Source organism: Ahaetulla prasina, chromosome 8, assembly GCF_028640845.1.
Source record: "Ahaetulla prasina isolate Xishuangbanna chromosome 8, ASM2864084v1, whole genome shotgun sequence".
Classification (NCBI taxonomy): domain Eukaryota; kingdom Metazoa; phylum Chordata; class Lepidosauria; order Squamata; family Colubridae; genus Ahaetulla; species Ahaetulla prasina.
This window is the reverse complement of record NC_080546.1, coordinates 1,621,020-1,636,039: the sequence shown is the minus strand read 5'-3', so window position 1 is coordinate 1,636,039 and position 15,020 is coordinate 1,621,020. Positions and strand designations below refer to the sequence as shown.

Here is a 15,020-nt window from a genome sequence, read left to right as displayed (position 1 = left end):
TGCAGTATAGAAACAATAGTACAAAAGTCACTCACGGTCATAACGAAATAAACAGAAAGCTTTTGTGGTCAGGAAGCTTTCCAAGTTTGTTGTTAGTTGCGAAGTCGTGTCCAACCCATCGCGACCCCATGGACAACGTTCCTCCGGGCCTTCCTGTCCTCTACCATCCTCTGGAGTCCATTTAAGCTCACGCCGACTATTTCAGTTACTCCATCCAGCCATCTCATTCTTTGTCTTCCCCTTCTTCTTTTGCCCTCAATCTTTCCCAGCATTAGGCTCTTACTAGAGAAGAGGTGGCCAAAGTATTTGAGTTTCCTCTTCAGGATCTGGCCTTCTAAAGAGCAGTCAGGGTTGATCTCCTCTAGGACAGACTTGTTTGTTCGCCTTGCAGTCCAAGGGACTCGCAGGAGTCTTCTCCAGCACCAGAGTTCAAAGGCCTCAATTCTTTGGCGCTCAGCCTTTCTTATGGTCCAACCTTCACAGCCATATATTGCAACTGGGAAAACCACAGCCTTGACCATACGCACTTTTGTTGGCAGGGTGATATCTCTGCTTTTTAGTATGCTGTCTAGATTTGCCCTAGCTTTCCTCCCCAGGAGCAAGCGTCTTTTAATTTCTTGGCTGCAGTCCCCATCTGCGGTGATCTTGGAGCCCAGGAAAATAAAATCTGTCACTACCTCCATTTCTCATTTTCATAAGTAGCTTAAGGGGCCGGTTTAGCTCACGCTGGTAAAGCCTGTTATTAAGAACACAGTAGCCTGCAATTATTGCAGGTTCGAGCCCGGCCCAAGGTTGACTCAGCCTTCCATCCTTTATAAGGTAGGTAAAATGAGGACCCAGATTGTTGGGGGGGCAATAAGTTGACTTTGTAAAAAATATACAAAATAGAATGAGACTATTGCCTTATACACTGTAAGCCGCCCTGAGGCTTCGGAGAAGGGCGGGGTATAAATGTTAAAAAAAAAAAAAAAAGAATAATAGAATGACAGAGTGGGAAGGGACCTTGGAGGTCTTCTAGTCTAACCCCCCGCTCAAGCAAGAAATGCTACAATATTTCAGACAAATGGTTTCTGGCTAACTTCCTTGGTGTTCTCTGAGCTTGGTTGTTCTCTTGCAGATGTTTCATTACCAAACTAGGTAACAACTTCAGTGCCACTGCCATAACACCACTGATGTTGAGTGCACTAATTTTTAGACAATGAGAACAATTAACCAGTGGAACCAAAGTTGTTTCCAGAAGTTGTGGGTGCTCCACCACTGAAGGTTTTTAAGAACAGACTAGACAGCCACTTGTCTGAAGTAATCTAGGCCAGGGTCTCCTGCTCGAGCAGGGGGCTGGACTAGAAGACCTCCACGGTCTCTTCCAATATTATTATTATTATCATTGTCGGTTGTATAAACAGACACGTGTTCAGACTGGATTTAGCCTGCTTGCCTGCATTATCACTCTATCATTATTTGCCAGGCAGGAGTGTCTTTTCTGACTGCTGTTCCTCTTGGGGACACCTCTCTTGTCTGGTACAGAGAAACCCTCTTCTCTGCCCCCTCCCTGATCTCCTGGGCGAGAGCAGGCAGCGACCTGGGCAGAAGATGCCAGCACCGTAATTAACCCCGCCGTGTCAGGGGGTCAGGACCCGAGAGGCAGGCCTGGCTGGCAAATCCAACCGGCTGCTGCAGGTTCACGTTCCTGCTGAGCCCAGCTGAGCTGGGGAGACTTAGCCAAAGGCTGAAAGGGCATTTCCTACATACACACACACACACACACACACACACACACATTCCTCCCCCCCTCCCCCGCAGGCATCACAGTCACCTGAGCTGCTCAGGGCTCTGCTACAGCATCCCAGGGGCACAAAACCACAGGTAAAGGATCACTCTGTGAAGGCAGACAGGTGGCCTTGAACTGGACTGGAGGCTTAAACATACGATGGACGGTTGCAGGAACTGGGCCTGGCTAGTCTAGGGAAGAGAAGGAGCAGGGGAGACAGGAGAGCATCGTCCAATATTTGAGGGGCTGCCCCAGAGAGGAGGAAGGGGGTCAACCTGTCTTCCAAAACATCTGAAAACAGGACAAGAAGCAACAGATGAAAATTAATCAAGGAGAGAAAGAAGGAAAGGGAGGGAGTGGAGGCGAGCAAGCCAACCAATCCAGTTAACAAAAGCTCAGGAGCCCAAGAAACTTGGCAATGTTGGCATCAGCTGCCATGACAGACAGAAAGAGAAGAGTAGGAAGTCTTACAAGGAAGCTGCTGGGAACTGGAGGAAAGAAAGAGAAGGGGGGGACAGAGAGAAGGAAAGAAAGAAAGAGAGAGAGGGAGGGAGAGAGAGAGAGAGAGAGAGAGAAAGAAAGAGGAAGGAAGGAAGGAAGGAAGGAAGGAAGGAAGGAAGGGGGAGGAAGAGAAGGAGGGAGGGAGAAGGAAGGAAGGAAGGGCCTTCTCCATGGTGGCTCCCTCTCTCTGGAACCTCATTTCCCCCAGAGATTAGAACGGCCCCCACTCTAATACTCCTCCAGAAGGCCCTGAAGACCTGCTTCTGCCAGCAGGTCTGGGCAATACAGAGCGGGATGGAGCCCATTATGTGGCTCATGTGATCTGCTGTCACTGGGGCAGGGGTTAATTATATTATATTATATTAATTTATTTGATTCTTTTTATTAGTTTTATTGTTTTAAATGAGATTTTATATTCTGTAACCCACCTTGAGTCGCCATGGGTGTATAGGCGGCAATATAAATTCAATAAGAAAGAAAGAAAGAAAGAAAGAAAGAAAGAAAGAAAGAAAGAAAGAAAGAAAGAAAGGGAGGGAGGAAATGAAGGAGGGACGGAGGAAGGAAGAAAAAGAAAAAGAAAAGAAAGAGAGGGAGAGAGAGAGGAGGGAGGAAGGAAGGAATATCCCAGGTTTATGTTCAGCAGTATGCTAATCCTTTGCATTCTGAAACAGAACCCTCTTTCCTGTTTTAAATTGGCAATTTTGGCACCCTTCCTTCCTCACCACTTTCTCAGAAGGGACCTTGCGGGACCCACACACAGAGAGAGTCATCAGAGAGCATCAGCATCCCTCCCTCCCCACCAGGTGCCTTGATTGACAGGGCCCTGGAGCAGCCTAGCCCAGCAACTCTTTCAAAGGAGATGGGGTGGGTCAAAAGATGCTCCCACCTCCAGGAACCTGGCAGGGTTGAGCAGAGAAACTGTCCATTATGCTCTCTCTCTCTCTCTCTCTCTCTCTCTCTCCCTCTCTCTCTCCCTGACTGGGCCATGCAACCTCTCTCTCCCTCCTTCTGGGAAGGGCTCACAATCCGCTCTGAGCCCCATGGATTGGTGTCATCCGGGACCTATTTTTAGCCTGATAAATCCCAAATCAGGGAAGATTGTATCCCTGAACGGCCAGCCCCACCAGGTAGGCCAGAGGAGGCAAGTCAGGGCCACCAAAAGGCCAAAGCGAGATATTCCTCCCGGCTGGCCAGAGGAAGAGAATCGTGCTGGGCTGCTACCACTATTATTCATATCCTTTCCTCCTCCTTCCCCCCCCACCCTTCCTCTTCCTCAGAATAGTCTCACATTCTGGACTTTAAAAGGTTTCGTCCTTTTTGCCCAGGGCGGTCCCTCTTCTTATCTCTGCCAAGATCATCTCCCTGCCACAAATCAGTGCTCGCTTCATTTAGAAAACAACCCCCCTCCTTCTCCCTCCCTCCCTTCCATTCCCTTCCCTTAATTTACACCCCCCCAACCCCGTGACGGAGGAATCCTGGGAGTTGTAGTCCACACACCTTCAAACGGCAAAGATCGAGAACTATTGCATGACCTTCTCAGGGATGGGATAGTCATTGCTTTGCAGCCCCTTAAAGACCCCTCCTGCTGTAGCCGTTGAAGCCTGGGGGGGGGCCTTCAGGTGTAGGGAGAAGACCCACCTGAGCGGCCGCTGGGTCTTCTCCGCAGGTGGGGAAGGGAGGGGAGGGAGGGAGGGGTCCCTGTCCCTCCAACCTGGGCGCTGCTGACCCGTCTCCTCCTCTCCCTCCCCCCGCAGGTCAAGGTGTGGTTCCAGAACCGGCGCACCAAGCAGAAGAAGGACCAGAGCCGCGACTCGGAGAAGCGCGGCGGCCCCTCGGCCACCTCCGAGGCGTTCGCCACCTGCAACCTCTTGAGACTGCTGGAGCAGGGGAGGCTCCTCTCGGTGCCGGCGCCCCCCGCCCTGCTCCCGCCGGCTGCCCACCCCGTCGGGGCTGCTCCTCCCGGCAACGGGCCCCCTTCCCCGGGGCTGGGCAGGGCGGAGAGCCCCCGGGCCACGGGCGGCTTCAGCTTGCAGGTCTCCTCCCTGGCCGGCTCGGCCGCCTCCCCCCGCCTCCCCCCGGCCCCCCTCTGCTTCGGCAGCCCCCTCGGGGCCAGCCTGCACAAACTCCCGGCCGGCTACGGGGTGGGGCCGTCCGCCTTCGAGCCCTACACGCGCCTCGAGAGGAAAGACAGTCCGCCGCGCGGCCACAAGAACCCCGCCAGCCCTTGAAAGCGGGCCGGGGGGCGTCCGGACTCGGGGGGGGGGCTTCCTCAGGATCGCGGCCAGCAGGATGCGCTGAGCCGCCCAGCCAAGGAAAGGACGCCTTGCTCCCCCCCCCGTAGCCTCCACCGACACCACCGCCTACCAAATGTCAACCGACCTCACCCTGCCCCGGTGTGTGTGTGTGCGCGCGCGTGGGAGTGGGTGCGGGCATGGATGTGCGACCCTTTCACGGAAATATTAAAACGACAGCTACTGGCAAAGCCGGCTCCCTGCTGTGACTGGAGGGGGGGTGGGGGCCGGGGAGGCTTTGGCACAAGCTATGGGTGGGGGTGGGGGTCTTTCTTCCGTGGCGTCACCAAGCCAGAGAGACGCTGGGGGTGGGAGGGGGGAGGGACAGAAGCCGCCTTTCGGAGGTGGAAGCGCCTGTGAACCGGTGAGAAGGGGTCGGGGGGCTCCGCCCGCAAAGGGGCTGCAGGAAGGAATTGGCCAGAACACTTAAGGGAGATAAGGGAGACTCTGAAATGATGGTCATTATCTTAGCATCCCCTCCCTCTCTTCCTTTCAGGGTTCCTTCCTTCCTTCTGCCCTCCCTTCTTCTCCTTTACTTCCTCCTTCCGTCCTTACTTTCCCTCCTTCCTTCCTTCCTTGTTTCCTCCCTTCCCTCCCCAGCTCCTGCATTGCTCCCTCCCTCCTTCTCCTTGCTTCCTTTCATCTCCTTCCTTCCACTTCCTGTTCTTTCATTTCCTTCTCCTTCTTTCCCTTCCCTTCCCCTCCCTCCCTCCCTTCTTCTTTTCTTGCTCCTTCCTTCCTTCCTTCCTCCTTTCCTCCTTCCAGGTGAGAGTCCTAATCAGAGTCCCAGACATTGTCCTTTCTGCCCGGAGTTCTTGCCTCTGTCCCCCATCAGCTGGGGATGATGGGCTGAAGGAGGAGGGCTGCAAAGCCAGGGAAGAAACCACCTTCTCACTGATCATCATCAAAGGCAGCTCATCCAGGAAGGATCCAGAGGGCAAAGCCAATTGCCTGCCATCCTCCTGGTTGGAATTGTCAGAGTCATTCATTGAAATAGGGGTTTGTAGAAATGGAATGAAGGAAGGAATGAATGAATGAGTGAATGAATGTTCCAAGAGGGCCTCTTAACACCTGTGGGGGGAGGGGGAAAAGAGAGGGTCCCCCTTATATACCTGTTTGACCTTGGGTGTCTTGAGAGCGAGGTGCTGACTTCAAATGTTAGCATTATGTATTCATCACAGGTGGATAATCTTAACACACACACAGAGAGAGAGATAATCTAACAGACACAAAACCTTTGTCCCCCTCCAAACGTTTTCCACAGTTGCTTAAAGCTCGGCAATCCACTTTTCCTACACACTTGAGGGAGAAAACATGTGAAACCTGCTTTGAAGAAAACATAAACCTACTTCTAAAGCAAAGAAAGAACCAAACTTATTTAATGATCATTACTGCTTTTTAATCAATAACAAACAAAAGAACCCACACAAAAATAATTGGGATTGTGATACAGACGTTGTGGGGGGGGGAAATGACACTCAAAGGGGGCTAAACGAAAATATGCAAAAACAAGACAACAAAAGAGACATAGATTACAAGATGCATATATTTCAGATTTATTTACATGAGTATCATTTTTAACCTATTTTACTCTGTAAAATACCCCTGTTTACCCCTGTTTCATTATAATTTTCCTTACAGGTGGTCCTTGATATATGACCGTATTAAGTCTGTGGTTATGGTCATAAGTCAAGACCATCGTAAAACAAGTCGTCATGGGGCCAACCAGATTTTGTGACAGTTTTTTGGGGGGGCAGTGCTGGTTGTTAAATGAATGCTACCATTGTTAAGTGAATCCATTGTTCATTATGGGGCATTTCTGCCAAAAACCAGATGTAAATCCTGGGTTTTTTTGCTAAAAACATCCTAAATCAGGGTCTCCAACCTTGGCAACTTTAAGTCTTGTGGACTTCAATTCCTGGAATTCCTGCTGGCTGAGGAATTCTGGGAGCTGAAATCCACAGGTCTTAAAGTTGCCAAGGTTGTCCTAAATTACAGCCAGGTCACTGCCGGACACTGAAGTAGCCTTTTCTTAAATCCTTTTTGGGGAGGGGTCCATCATAGCTTCAAAGGGTCACTAAGTGGGCGTTCATAAGTCAAGAACCACCTGTAGAAAGTCTTACCTCTATACAGGTAGTCCTTGACTTACAACAAGTTCATTTAGTGACCGTTCAAAGTTACAATGGCACTGAAAAAAGTGATTTACGGCTGTTTTTCCATGAGAAAAATTTGGACATTTGGCTCGTACTTATGACGGTCACAGCATCCCGGGGGGGGGGGAGCGGGGGGGGGAGGGTGTCACATGGTTACTTTTTGTAACTTTCTGACAAAACAAAGTGAAGATTCATTTAACAATTGTGTTGCTTAACAATGGCAGGGATTTGCTTCAGCATTGTGGCCAGACAGGTGGTAAAATGGGGCAAAACTCACTTCACAACTGTCCCGCTTAGTAACAGCAACGTGGGGCTCAATTGCGGCCGTATATCGAGGACTACCTGTATACAATCCACTCATTGTTGGGGAGGGCCTTCAGATTTCAATCCACTGAGTGAAAAAGCCGTATATTTATTTATTCTGGTGTTGAAGCTTTGCTATGTGGCCATACATCCATCGCTCAAGACAAGATTATCCTCTGGGAATTTTAGCTTTAGTTGCACAATCATATTTATACAATCCACTACTTCCTCCTAAACTTTAGACCCTGTCAAAACATGTGTTTGAAAAGAGCAACGGTCTTTAGTAGGTCTGTCTAACGAACAGACCCAAATTACAGTAAAAGGAGACAGCAGAATGCCGTTTTCTCAGTTTATAACCGTTTTCTCTCCTCCCCCCCACCAGAAAAATTAAGGGCAACCCTCCCCTCCATTCAACAATTAAAAACCTCTGCTTTAGATTTAATGGCACAAAACTATCACTGCTAAACCTGGTTTCAATGTCCTTTTCAAAGAACCTCCTTGGTCAAGGATTTGTGCCCCTTTCAGATAGGTGGACTTCAACTCCCAGAATTCCCCTCTAGCACGGCTGTCAGGGGAATTCTGGGAGTTGAAATCCACCTATCTGAAAGCGGCCAACTTTGAAAAAAGTAAGTTAATAACAGGAGAAGGGGTTCATCTCCGATGCCTTTCATGCCTTTCTCCAAGAGTCTCCTTGGTCAAGGATTTTTGCAAAACCTGGCAAAAAAATAATAATCCCAATTTCCGAAAGGCATTTGCACAGCAGGAAAAGAAGGGCGAAAAGCCAAGGCTGTCGTGAGTTTGTAGCAAAGAGAAATCCCAGGGTTGTTGGGAGAAACCTGCTTAGCACAGGTGAGGCAGGAACTTTCCAACCCACTGACCGGCTTTGCAGCTGCCTCCAAATTTACAGCAAACAAATTTTGCTGTGTGCAAACGCAACACACCCAGGGGCAGGGCAGAGTTATCCTGCCGGCCTCTTGGATCTGGTATAAAACCCTGCAAACTGCTGGATGCTGGCTTGCTTTCCTGCAAACCAGCATTATATTTTTGAAGGAACATGGCTACCAAGGTGGATGTCGGAATCCGGGGTTTGCCAGGAGCTCCACATGGGCTGAAGGAACATTTCCAAGCCGTGACACGGAACTACATCACCCATCCCAGGCTGAGTGAGTGTATTTTGGTGTGTGTGTGAGAGAGAACAATGCAATGGGGGTGAATGCTCTCATTTTTAGGCTGTGAGAAAGTTTGTTCACTTGAGTGAGAGAAAAGATCTGGGTTCAAATCTAGGTGGCATTCGCGCATGGTCAGATGTCCTAGCGGCAAGGCTAAAACCTTGGGTGATTTGCAAGATGGACGTTGCTTTCTTGTTTCCTTGATATATTTCCTGCCAGTCGGGAATTTCCTAGAGTAGGGGTCTCCAACCAAGCTTTGCTAGCTGAGGGACTCTGGGAGTTGAAGTCCACAAGTCTTAAAGGGACCAAGGTTGGAGACCCCTGCTTTGCTGGCTGAGGGACTCTGGGAGTTGAAGTCCACAAGTCTTAAAGGGACCGAGGTTGGAGACCCCTGCTTTGCTGGCTGAGGGACTCTGGGAGTTGAAGTCCACAAGTCTTAAAGGGACCAAGGTTGGAGACCCCTGGACTAGACGACCTCCCAGGTCCCTTGCAACTCTGTGATTCTATGAAGCTTTGCTGGCTGAGGGACTCTGGGAGTTGAAGTCCACAAGTCTTAAAGGGACCAAGGTTGGAGACCCCTGGACTAGATGACCTCCCAGGTCCCTTGCAACTCTGTGATTCTATGAAGCTTTGCTGGCCGAGGGACTCTGGGAGTTGAAGTCCACAAGTCTTAAAGGGACCAGGGTTGGAGACCCCTGTCCTAGAGTGGGCGAAGCCGATTTTTCCAGAGGTCGGTGGATTATGGGTCTTATTATCTCTGGTGGCTGAGAAGCATGGGCACTGGAGACTGTCTGTTTCAAAAAGAAAAAAGAAATAACAGAGTCGGAAGGGGACCTTGGAGGTCTTCCAGTCCAGGGGTCTCCAACCTTGGCCACTTGAAGACTTGCTGGCTGAGGAATTCTGGGAGTTGAAGTCAAGTTTTAAAGTGGCCAAGACTGGAGACCTCTGTTCCAGGACAACGTCTTTCAAAGTTGGCTGCTTTAAAATAGGTGGACTTCAACTCCCACCCAAAAGGTGCCAGGTTTTGAACTACAGGTAGCCCCTGACTTACAACCGTTCATTTAGGGACCGTTCAAAGTGACAACGGCCCTGAAAAAATTGACTTACGACCATGTTTCACACTTACGACCGTTGCAGCCTCCCCAGAGTCAGGAGATCAAAATTCAGATGCTTGGCCACTGATTCCTATTTACGACGGTCGCAGTGTCCCAAGGTCACGTGATCTCCTTTTGTGACCTTCTGACCAGTCACGTCAATGAAGGAGGATTCACTTAACAACCATGTTATGAACCTAACAATTGTGGTCGTAAGTCGAGGAGTACCTCTATAAATGGGGCATAGCGGGACCTGAGGGGTCCCAGGTCACATCGTGACCGGCTGTCAGCTGAAAGAATATATCGGTCCAGTTTCTGATTTATTTTTTTATATATATTTTTATGCTGCCCTTCACTGGTTAGATGGCCAAGACATGGGTATCTGAATACAGGGGGGTCCTCGACTTACGACCACAATGGAGCCTGAAATTTCTGTTCCTAAGTGAGACATTCGTTAAGTGAGTTTTGCCCCATTTTACCACCTTTTTTGCCACCGTTGTTAAGCGAATCGCTGCCATTGATAAGTTTGACACACGGTCACTAAGTGAGTCTGGCTTTCTCCATTGACTTGGCTTGTCGGAAGGTTGCGAAAGGGGATCACGTGACCCCGGGACGCTGTGACCGTTATAAATATGAGTCAGTTGCCATACGTCTGAATTTTAATGATGCTGTTAACGGTCGTAAGTGTGGGAAATGATCCTAATTCACTTTTTCCAGTGCCATTATTCATTATAACTTTGAATGGTCACTAAATGAACTGTTGTAAGTTTGAGGAATTGCTGTATAGTTCATTTTAACGTTCACATTTGACTGTGTATTTAATTAGAGTGACATGTTAATATGCCTCCCACACGGTACATAAATAAACTCCTTGCTAAAATGCCCTCCAGGTTTCCTTAAGCTTCCTTCCTCACTGGATCCCTTACGGTCATCCAGAGATTCCCATGACCTTGAACGGGTCCCGCAGCTGGGATTGAGCGACTGAAACAAGTACTAGCCAGTTCGAGCGACTGCAAAGCCTCCCCTGGTTTTGTTATTAACTGACATAACAGCAAATTGTGGAGTTTCCGACTGGGGTGGGGGAGGAAGGAAGGAAGGAAGGAAGGAAGGAAGGAAGGAAGGAAGGAAGGAAGGAAGGAAGGAAGGAAGGCAGGAAGGCAGGAAGGCAGAAGGCCCGTTTTGGTCACCTTTCGGTTGCTCAAAAGCATCTCAAAGCCTCCTGGCTGGGGGATTCTGGGAGTTGAAGTCCACACAATTTAAGGCATGGGAGAATTCTGGGAATTGAAGTCTTCATCCCTTCAAGTTGCCAAGTTTGAAAAACCCTGCCTGCATCAAACCCTGCCCCATCAAATGCGCTTTGACACACAAGGGTTTGCGTTTTGCAAAGCCCTCCCTATCCGGTCCATCCCTCGGTATCACAACCCCCCCGGGCCCCCCCTCCCACCGAGTCACATGACCCTGCAGGTGTGTATGGGAACCCTCTGCCGCTGCCCCTAATTAGTGGCCTAGTGCAGCCGCCCGCTGGGCTTTTCACCAGCCTCGCTTGCCTTGGCCGGCCCGATGTGTTTGACAAGTGACACATCGCACAATAGGCAGGTTGCCTGGGCAGGGGGGGGGGGGCCTGGAAAAGCGGCCCGATAGGGACCATCGGAAAAGTTTGTGATTGTCTGGATGAGCAGCGATTGTGCCAAGGGCTTTTTCCCCAAGATTCCTGCAGATGATCTACATGGATAAAACTTTAGCCTGGATGGTTGCCATCATGGTCAACAGGGGAGGGTGATCTCTATAAGGCTGCAGGTCGTCCTTGACTTACAACAGTTCATTTAGTGACAGTTGAAAAAGTCACGGCGGCACTGAAAAAAGAGGCTTATGGCCGTTTTTCAGACTTACGACCGTTGGCGCATCCCTGTGGTCACGTGATCAAAATTCAGCCACTTGGCAACTGACTTGTATTTATGACCGTCGCCGTGTCCCGGGGCATCACGTGATCCCCTGTGGCGACCTTCTGACAAGCCAAGTCAACAGGGAAACCAGATTCACTTAACGGCCGCGTTCCTAACTTAACAACCGCAGTGACACTTAACAACTTTGGCAAGAAAGGTTGTAAAATGGGTCAAAATTCACTTAACAACTGTCTCGCTTAGCAATGGAGATGTTGTGGTCGTAAGTCGAATACCTGTATAAGAGTCCTGCCTTGTGTGGGGGTTGGACTAGTCCAGGGGTCCCCAACCTTGGTCCCTTTAAGACTTGTGGACTTCAACTCCCAGAGTTCCTCAGCCAGCAAAGCTGGCTGGGGAACTCTGGGAGTTGAAGTCCACAAGTCTTAAAGGACCAAGGTTGAGACCCTGACTAGACGACCTCCCAGGTCCCTTGCAACTCTCTGATTCTATGAAGCTTTGCTGGCCGAGGGACTCTGGGAGTTGAAGTCCACAAGTCTTAAAGGGACCAAGGTTGGAGACCCCTGGACTAGACGACCTCCCAGGTCCCTTGCAACTCTCTGATTCTATGAAGCTTTGCTGGCTGAGGAACTCTGGGAGTTGAAGTCCACAAGTCTTAAAGGGACCAAGGTTGGAGACCCCTGCACTAGACGACCTCCCAGGTCCCTTGCAACTCTGTGATTCTATGAAGCTTTGCTGGCCGAGGGACTCTGGGAGTTGAAGTCCACAAGTCTTAAAGGGACCAAGGTTGGAGACCCCTGGACTAGACGACCTCCCAGGTCCCTTGCAACTCTCTGATTCTATGAAGCTTTGCTGGCCGAGGGACTCTGGGAGTTGAAGTCCACAAGTCTTAAAGGGACCAAGGTTGGAGACCCCTGGACTAGACGACCTCCCAGGTCCCTTGCAACTCTGTGATTCTATGAAGCTTTGCTGGCCGAGGGACTCTGGGAGTTGAAGTCCACAAGTCTTAAAGGGACCAAGGTTGGAGACCCCTGGACTAGGAAACAAAGCCAAGGTCTAAGAACCATGGAAAGGAACACATCTGGAATGGAGCATCAACCATTTCTGGTGCTTCTCCATGTTTTGGGTCAGTTCCTAGACTTCTCAACCAAGTTGGTCAATCAATGTGAAGATAGTTGAGTTAAACCTTCTTACATCATCATCGTCATCACCAGAACAGAGTAACAGAGTTGGAAGGGACCTTGTAGGTCCTCTAATCCAACCCCCTCCCCCCACCCCACCAACCAAGCAGGAGACCCTACACCATTTCTGACGGGTGGCAGTCCAGGCTCTTCTTGAAAGCTTCCAGGGATGAAGCTCCCACCACTTCTGCTCCACAGGTTAACTGCTCTCACTGTTGGCTGTGGGGAGGTTGAAGTCCACAAGTCTTAAAGTGGCCAAGGTTGGAGACCCCTGCTGTAGGGTATCTATACAGGCTGGAAATAGGTATGGGCCCTCTGTGAAAGGGTTGGACTCCAGCTCCCATGGCCCCCAGCCCCCTTGACCACTGCAGCTGGAACGGACCTCTGCCTAGGGGCTCCTAGGGACTCTCCCTGCCACCACCCCCTCCGTAATGATTTCATTGACAGACAGCCGGAGGATTTGGAACTCAGGCCGGGCTGGGAAGATGCCATAACCTGGGTGGCTTCTCAGCTGGATCTTGAGAATGTGCGACCGGGGAGACATCTGTCAGAAACGTTTATTATCGGGAGGCAGAAAAGCTCTGAGGAACTACAATTAGGAGAAGTTGGGAAGAAAAAAAAGGATTCCCCCCCCCTCCCCCTTCTGGCTGAGTGGAAGATCTCGCCCATTGAGTCATCCCCGGTTCTTTCTATGTACCATGGAGGTGGCAGAGGTAAAATTGGTGGATACTGGAGACACTCAGCTGGGCTCCGTTTAAAGAGAAGGCTGGGTTTGAAATGAAGGCAAGGAATCTGTCAGTCATGAGCCCTGGGGACTGCAGATGTACACATTAAAACCCCCTGGAGGTTTTCTGAAGGAGAGAAAAAGAGAAGGAGAGAAAAAGGAGAGAGAGAGGTGGGGGAGAGAGAGAAAGAAAGAAAGAAAGAAAGGAAGGAAGGAAGGAAGGAAGGAAGGAAGGAAGGAAGGAAGGAAGGAAGGAAGGAAGGAAAGAAGGAAGAGAGAGAGAAAGAGCAAGTAAGAGAGAAAAAGAGAAAGAAAGTAAGAGAACAAGAAAGAGGGAAAGAAAGAGAAAAAAAGAGGAAAGAAAGAGAGAAAAAGAGAAAAAGAGAAAAAGAGGGGAAGAAAGAGAAAGAAAAAAGAGAGAAAGAGAAAGAGAGAGAGAAAGAGAAAAAGAAAAAGAAAAAAAAGGGGGGGAGAGGGAAAGTGGGGGGGGGTCTGATCCCGCCTGGCTCTTTCAGCGCAAGGAAGACCCTGCCAGGAGCCAAGAATGGACTTTGCAGAGGAGCCCTTGAAGGGCTGTCTGGGAAGTGGGACCCCACCCAACAGATGCAGAGGCCAGGAAGGGAGGGGGCTGGTGGAGGGGAAGCAATTAGTGAGTCGGGGGTCCTCAAGCTGGTTGTCCTCTTTGTCAGCTGGGTCAATTTCCTCTGCTCCTCGCCCCCCACCCTTTCCCTCTCCCCTCACCCCACCAGAGCACACAATGGTCAGGGTTAATTCGGGCTGCGGATGGCAGGAGCGGAGAATTTGAGGGAGGAGGAGGAGGAGGGGGCCAGGTTCAAAGACCCTCTCTTTCACACACGCACTCTCACACACACAAATAGACTTTGCAGAGTTCCCTGTCTTCTGTACCCAAACCCCCTGTCCTGCAGGGTTTCCACCGGTCCCTCCACCTGGCCAAAGGACCCCTCCCCCAAGCCACCCACTTAGTGACATGGCCTGCTGTGAGACAATAAAGCCCCCTTTTCTTCCAGAGGTCCTTGGATGAACTGAAGGGCTGCTCTCCTCTGACCCCTTGCAGCTCCAGGAGGAGGAGGAGGAGGAGGGATGATGGTTGAGGAAGAGGATATGAGAGCCTATGCACCAAGACAAATTCCTTGTGTGTCCAATCACACTTGGCCAATAAAAATTCTATTCTATTCTATTCTATTCTATTCTATTCTATTCTATTCTATTCTATTCTATTCTATTCTATGGAAGAAGATGGATGGGGAAGATGGATGATGAGGATGATGATGAGGGATAATAATGGATGATGAATGAAGATGAAGATGGATGAAGGTGGTGATGATGAAGATGATGGATGAGGATGATGGATGAGGATGAAGATTAAGATGGATGAAGATGATGATCATGGATGATGGATGATCATGAACATGGATGATGATGATAACGGATGATGATGCATGAAGATGAGGAGGATGGATGAGGAGGATGGATGAAGGTGATGATGGAAGAAAATGATCATGGATGAAGATGAAGGATGATGGTGATGATGGTCATTTTCCTTACCTGGAATTCAGTCTCCAACTTCCTCACTTGCCCTGCAAGGCTGTTGCTTTACACCCTTCAGACCAAAGCCCAGGTGATGCCTTTTGGCTGCTGCAGGGGGCATTGCTCATAAAAGCCAGTCCCCCCCTCCCCCAAGGAGGAGGACCAGGTATCTCCTGCTCTACACCTGGGCACCACTGACCAGCTCAATTGCCCAATGCGGTGGTTCCTTGAGCGATGCAGGGACCAGTCAGTGACAAAGAGAGGAGGACAAGGGGATGGCTGAGCAGGAGGGCCCCTCTGCCTGGGACCCTCCTCTTCCTCTAGAGGAATTCCAAAGCCAGCCTTTGAAATGTGGGGTGCCTGGGTGGGGAGGGAGGGGGGTCCTGAAGA

At 50.1% G+C, this 15,020-nt stretch overlaps 2 protein-coding genes across 2 annotated transcripts in view; both read left to right on the top strand.

Annotated features, from left to right (window-relative positions):
* Positions 1–4,581, top strand: part of VAX2 (ventral anterior homeobox 2) — a 30,883-nt gene extending 26,302 nt beyond the window's left edge. The window contains exon 3 of the mRNA XM_058193347.1: positions 4,024–4,581. Coding sequence (XP_058049330.1) covers positions 4,024–4,497 — 474 coding nt within the window. The 3' untranslated portion in view covers positions 4,498–4,581. The remainder of the gene's footprint in view (positions 1–4,023) is intronic.
* A 3,489-nt stretch (positions 4,582–8,070) lies between these two features.
* The window catches only part of ATP6V1B1 (ATPase H+ transporting V1 subunit B1), a 47,927-nt gene continuing 40,977 nt past the window's right edge, over positions 8,071–15,020 (top strand). Inside the window, exon 1 of the mRNA XM_058193617.1 lies at positions 8,071–8,179. Within this exon, the coding sequence (XP_058049600.1) occupies positions 8,071–8,179 (109 nt within the window). The remainder of the gene's footprint in view (positions 8,180–15,020) is intronic.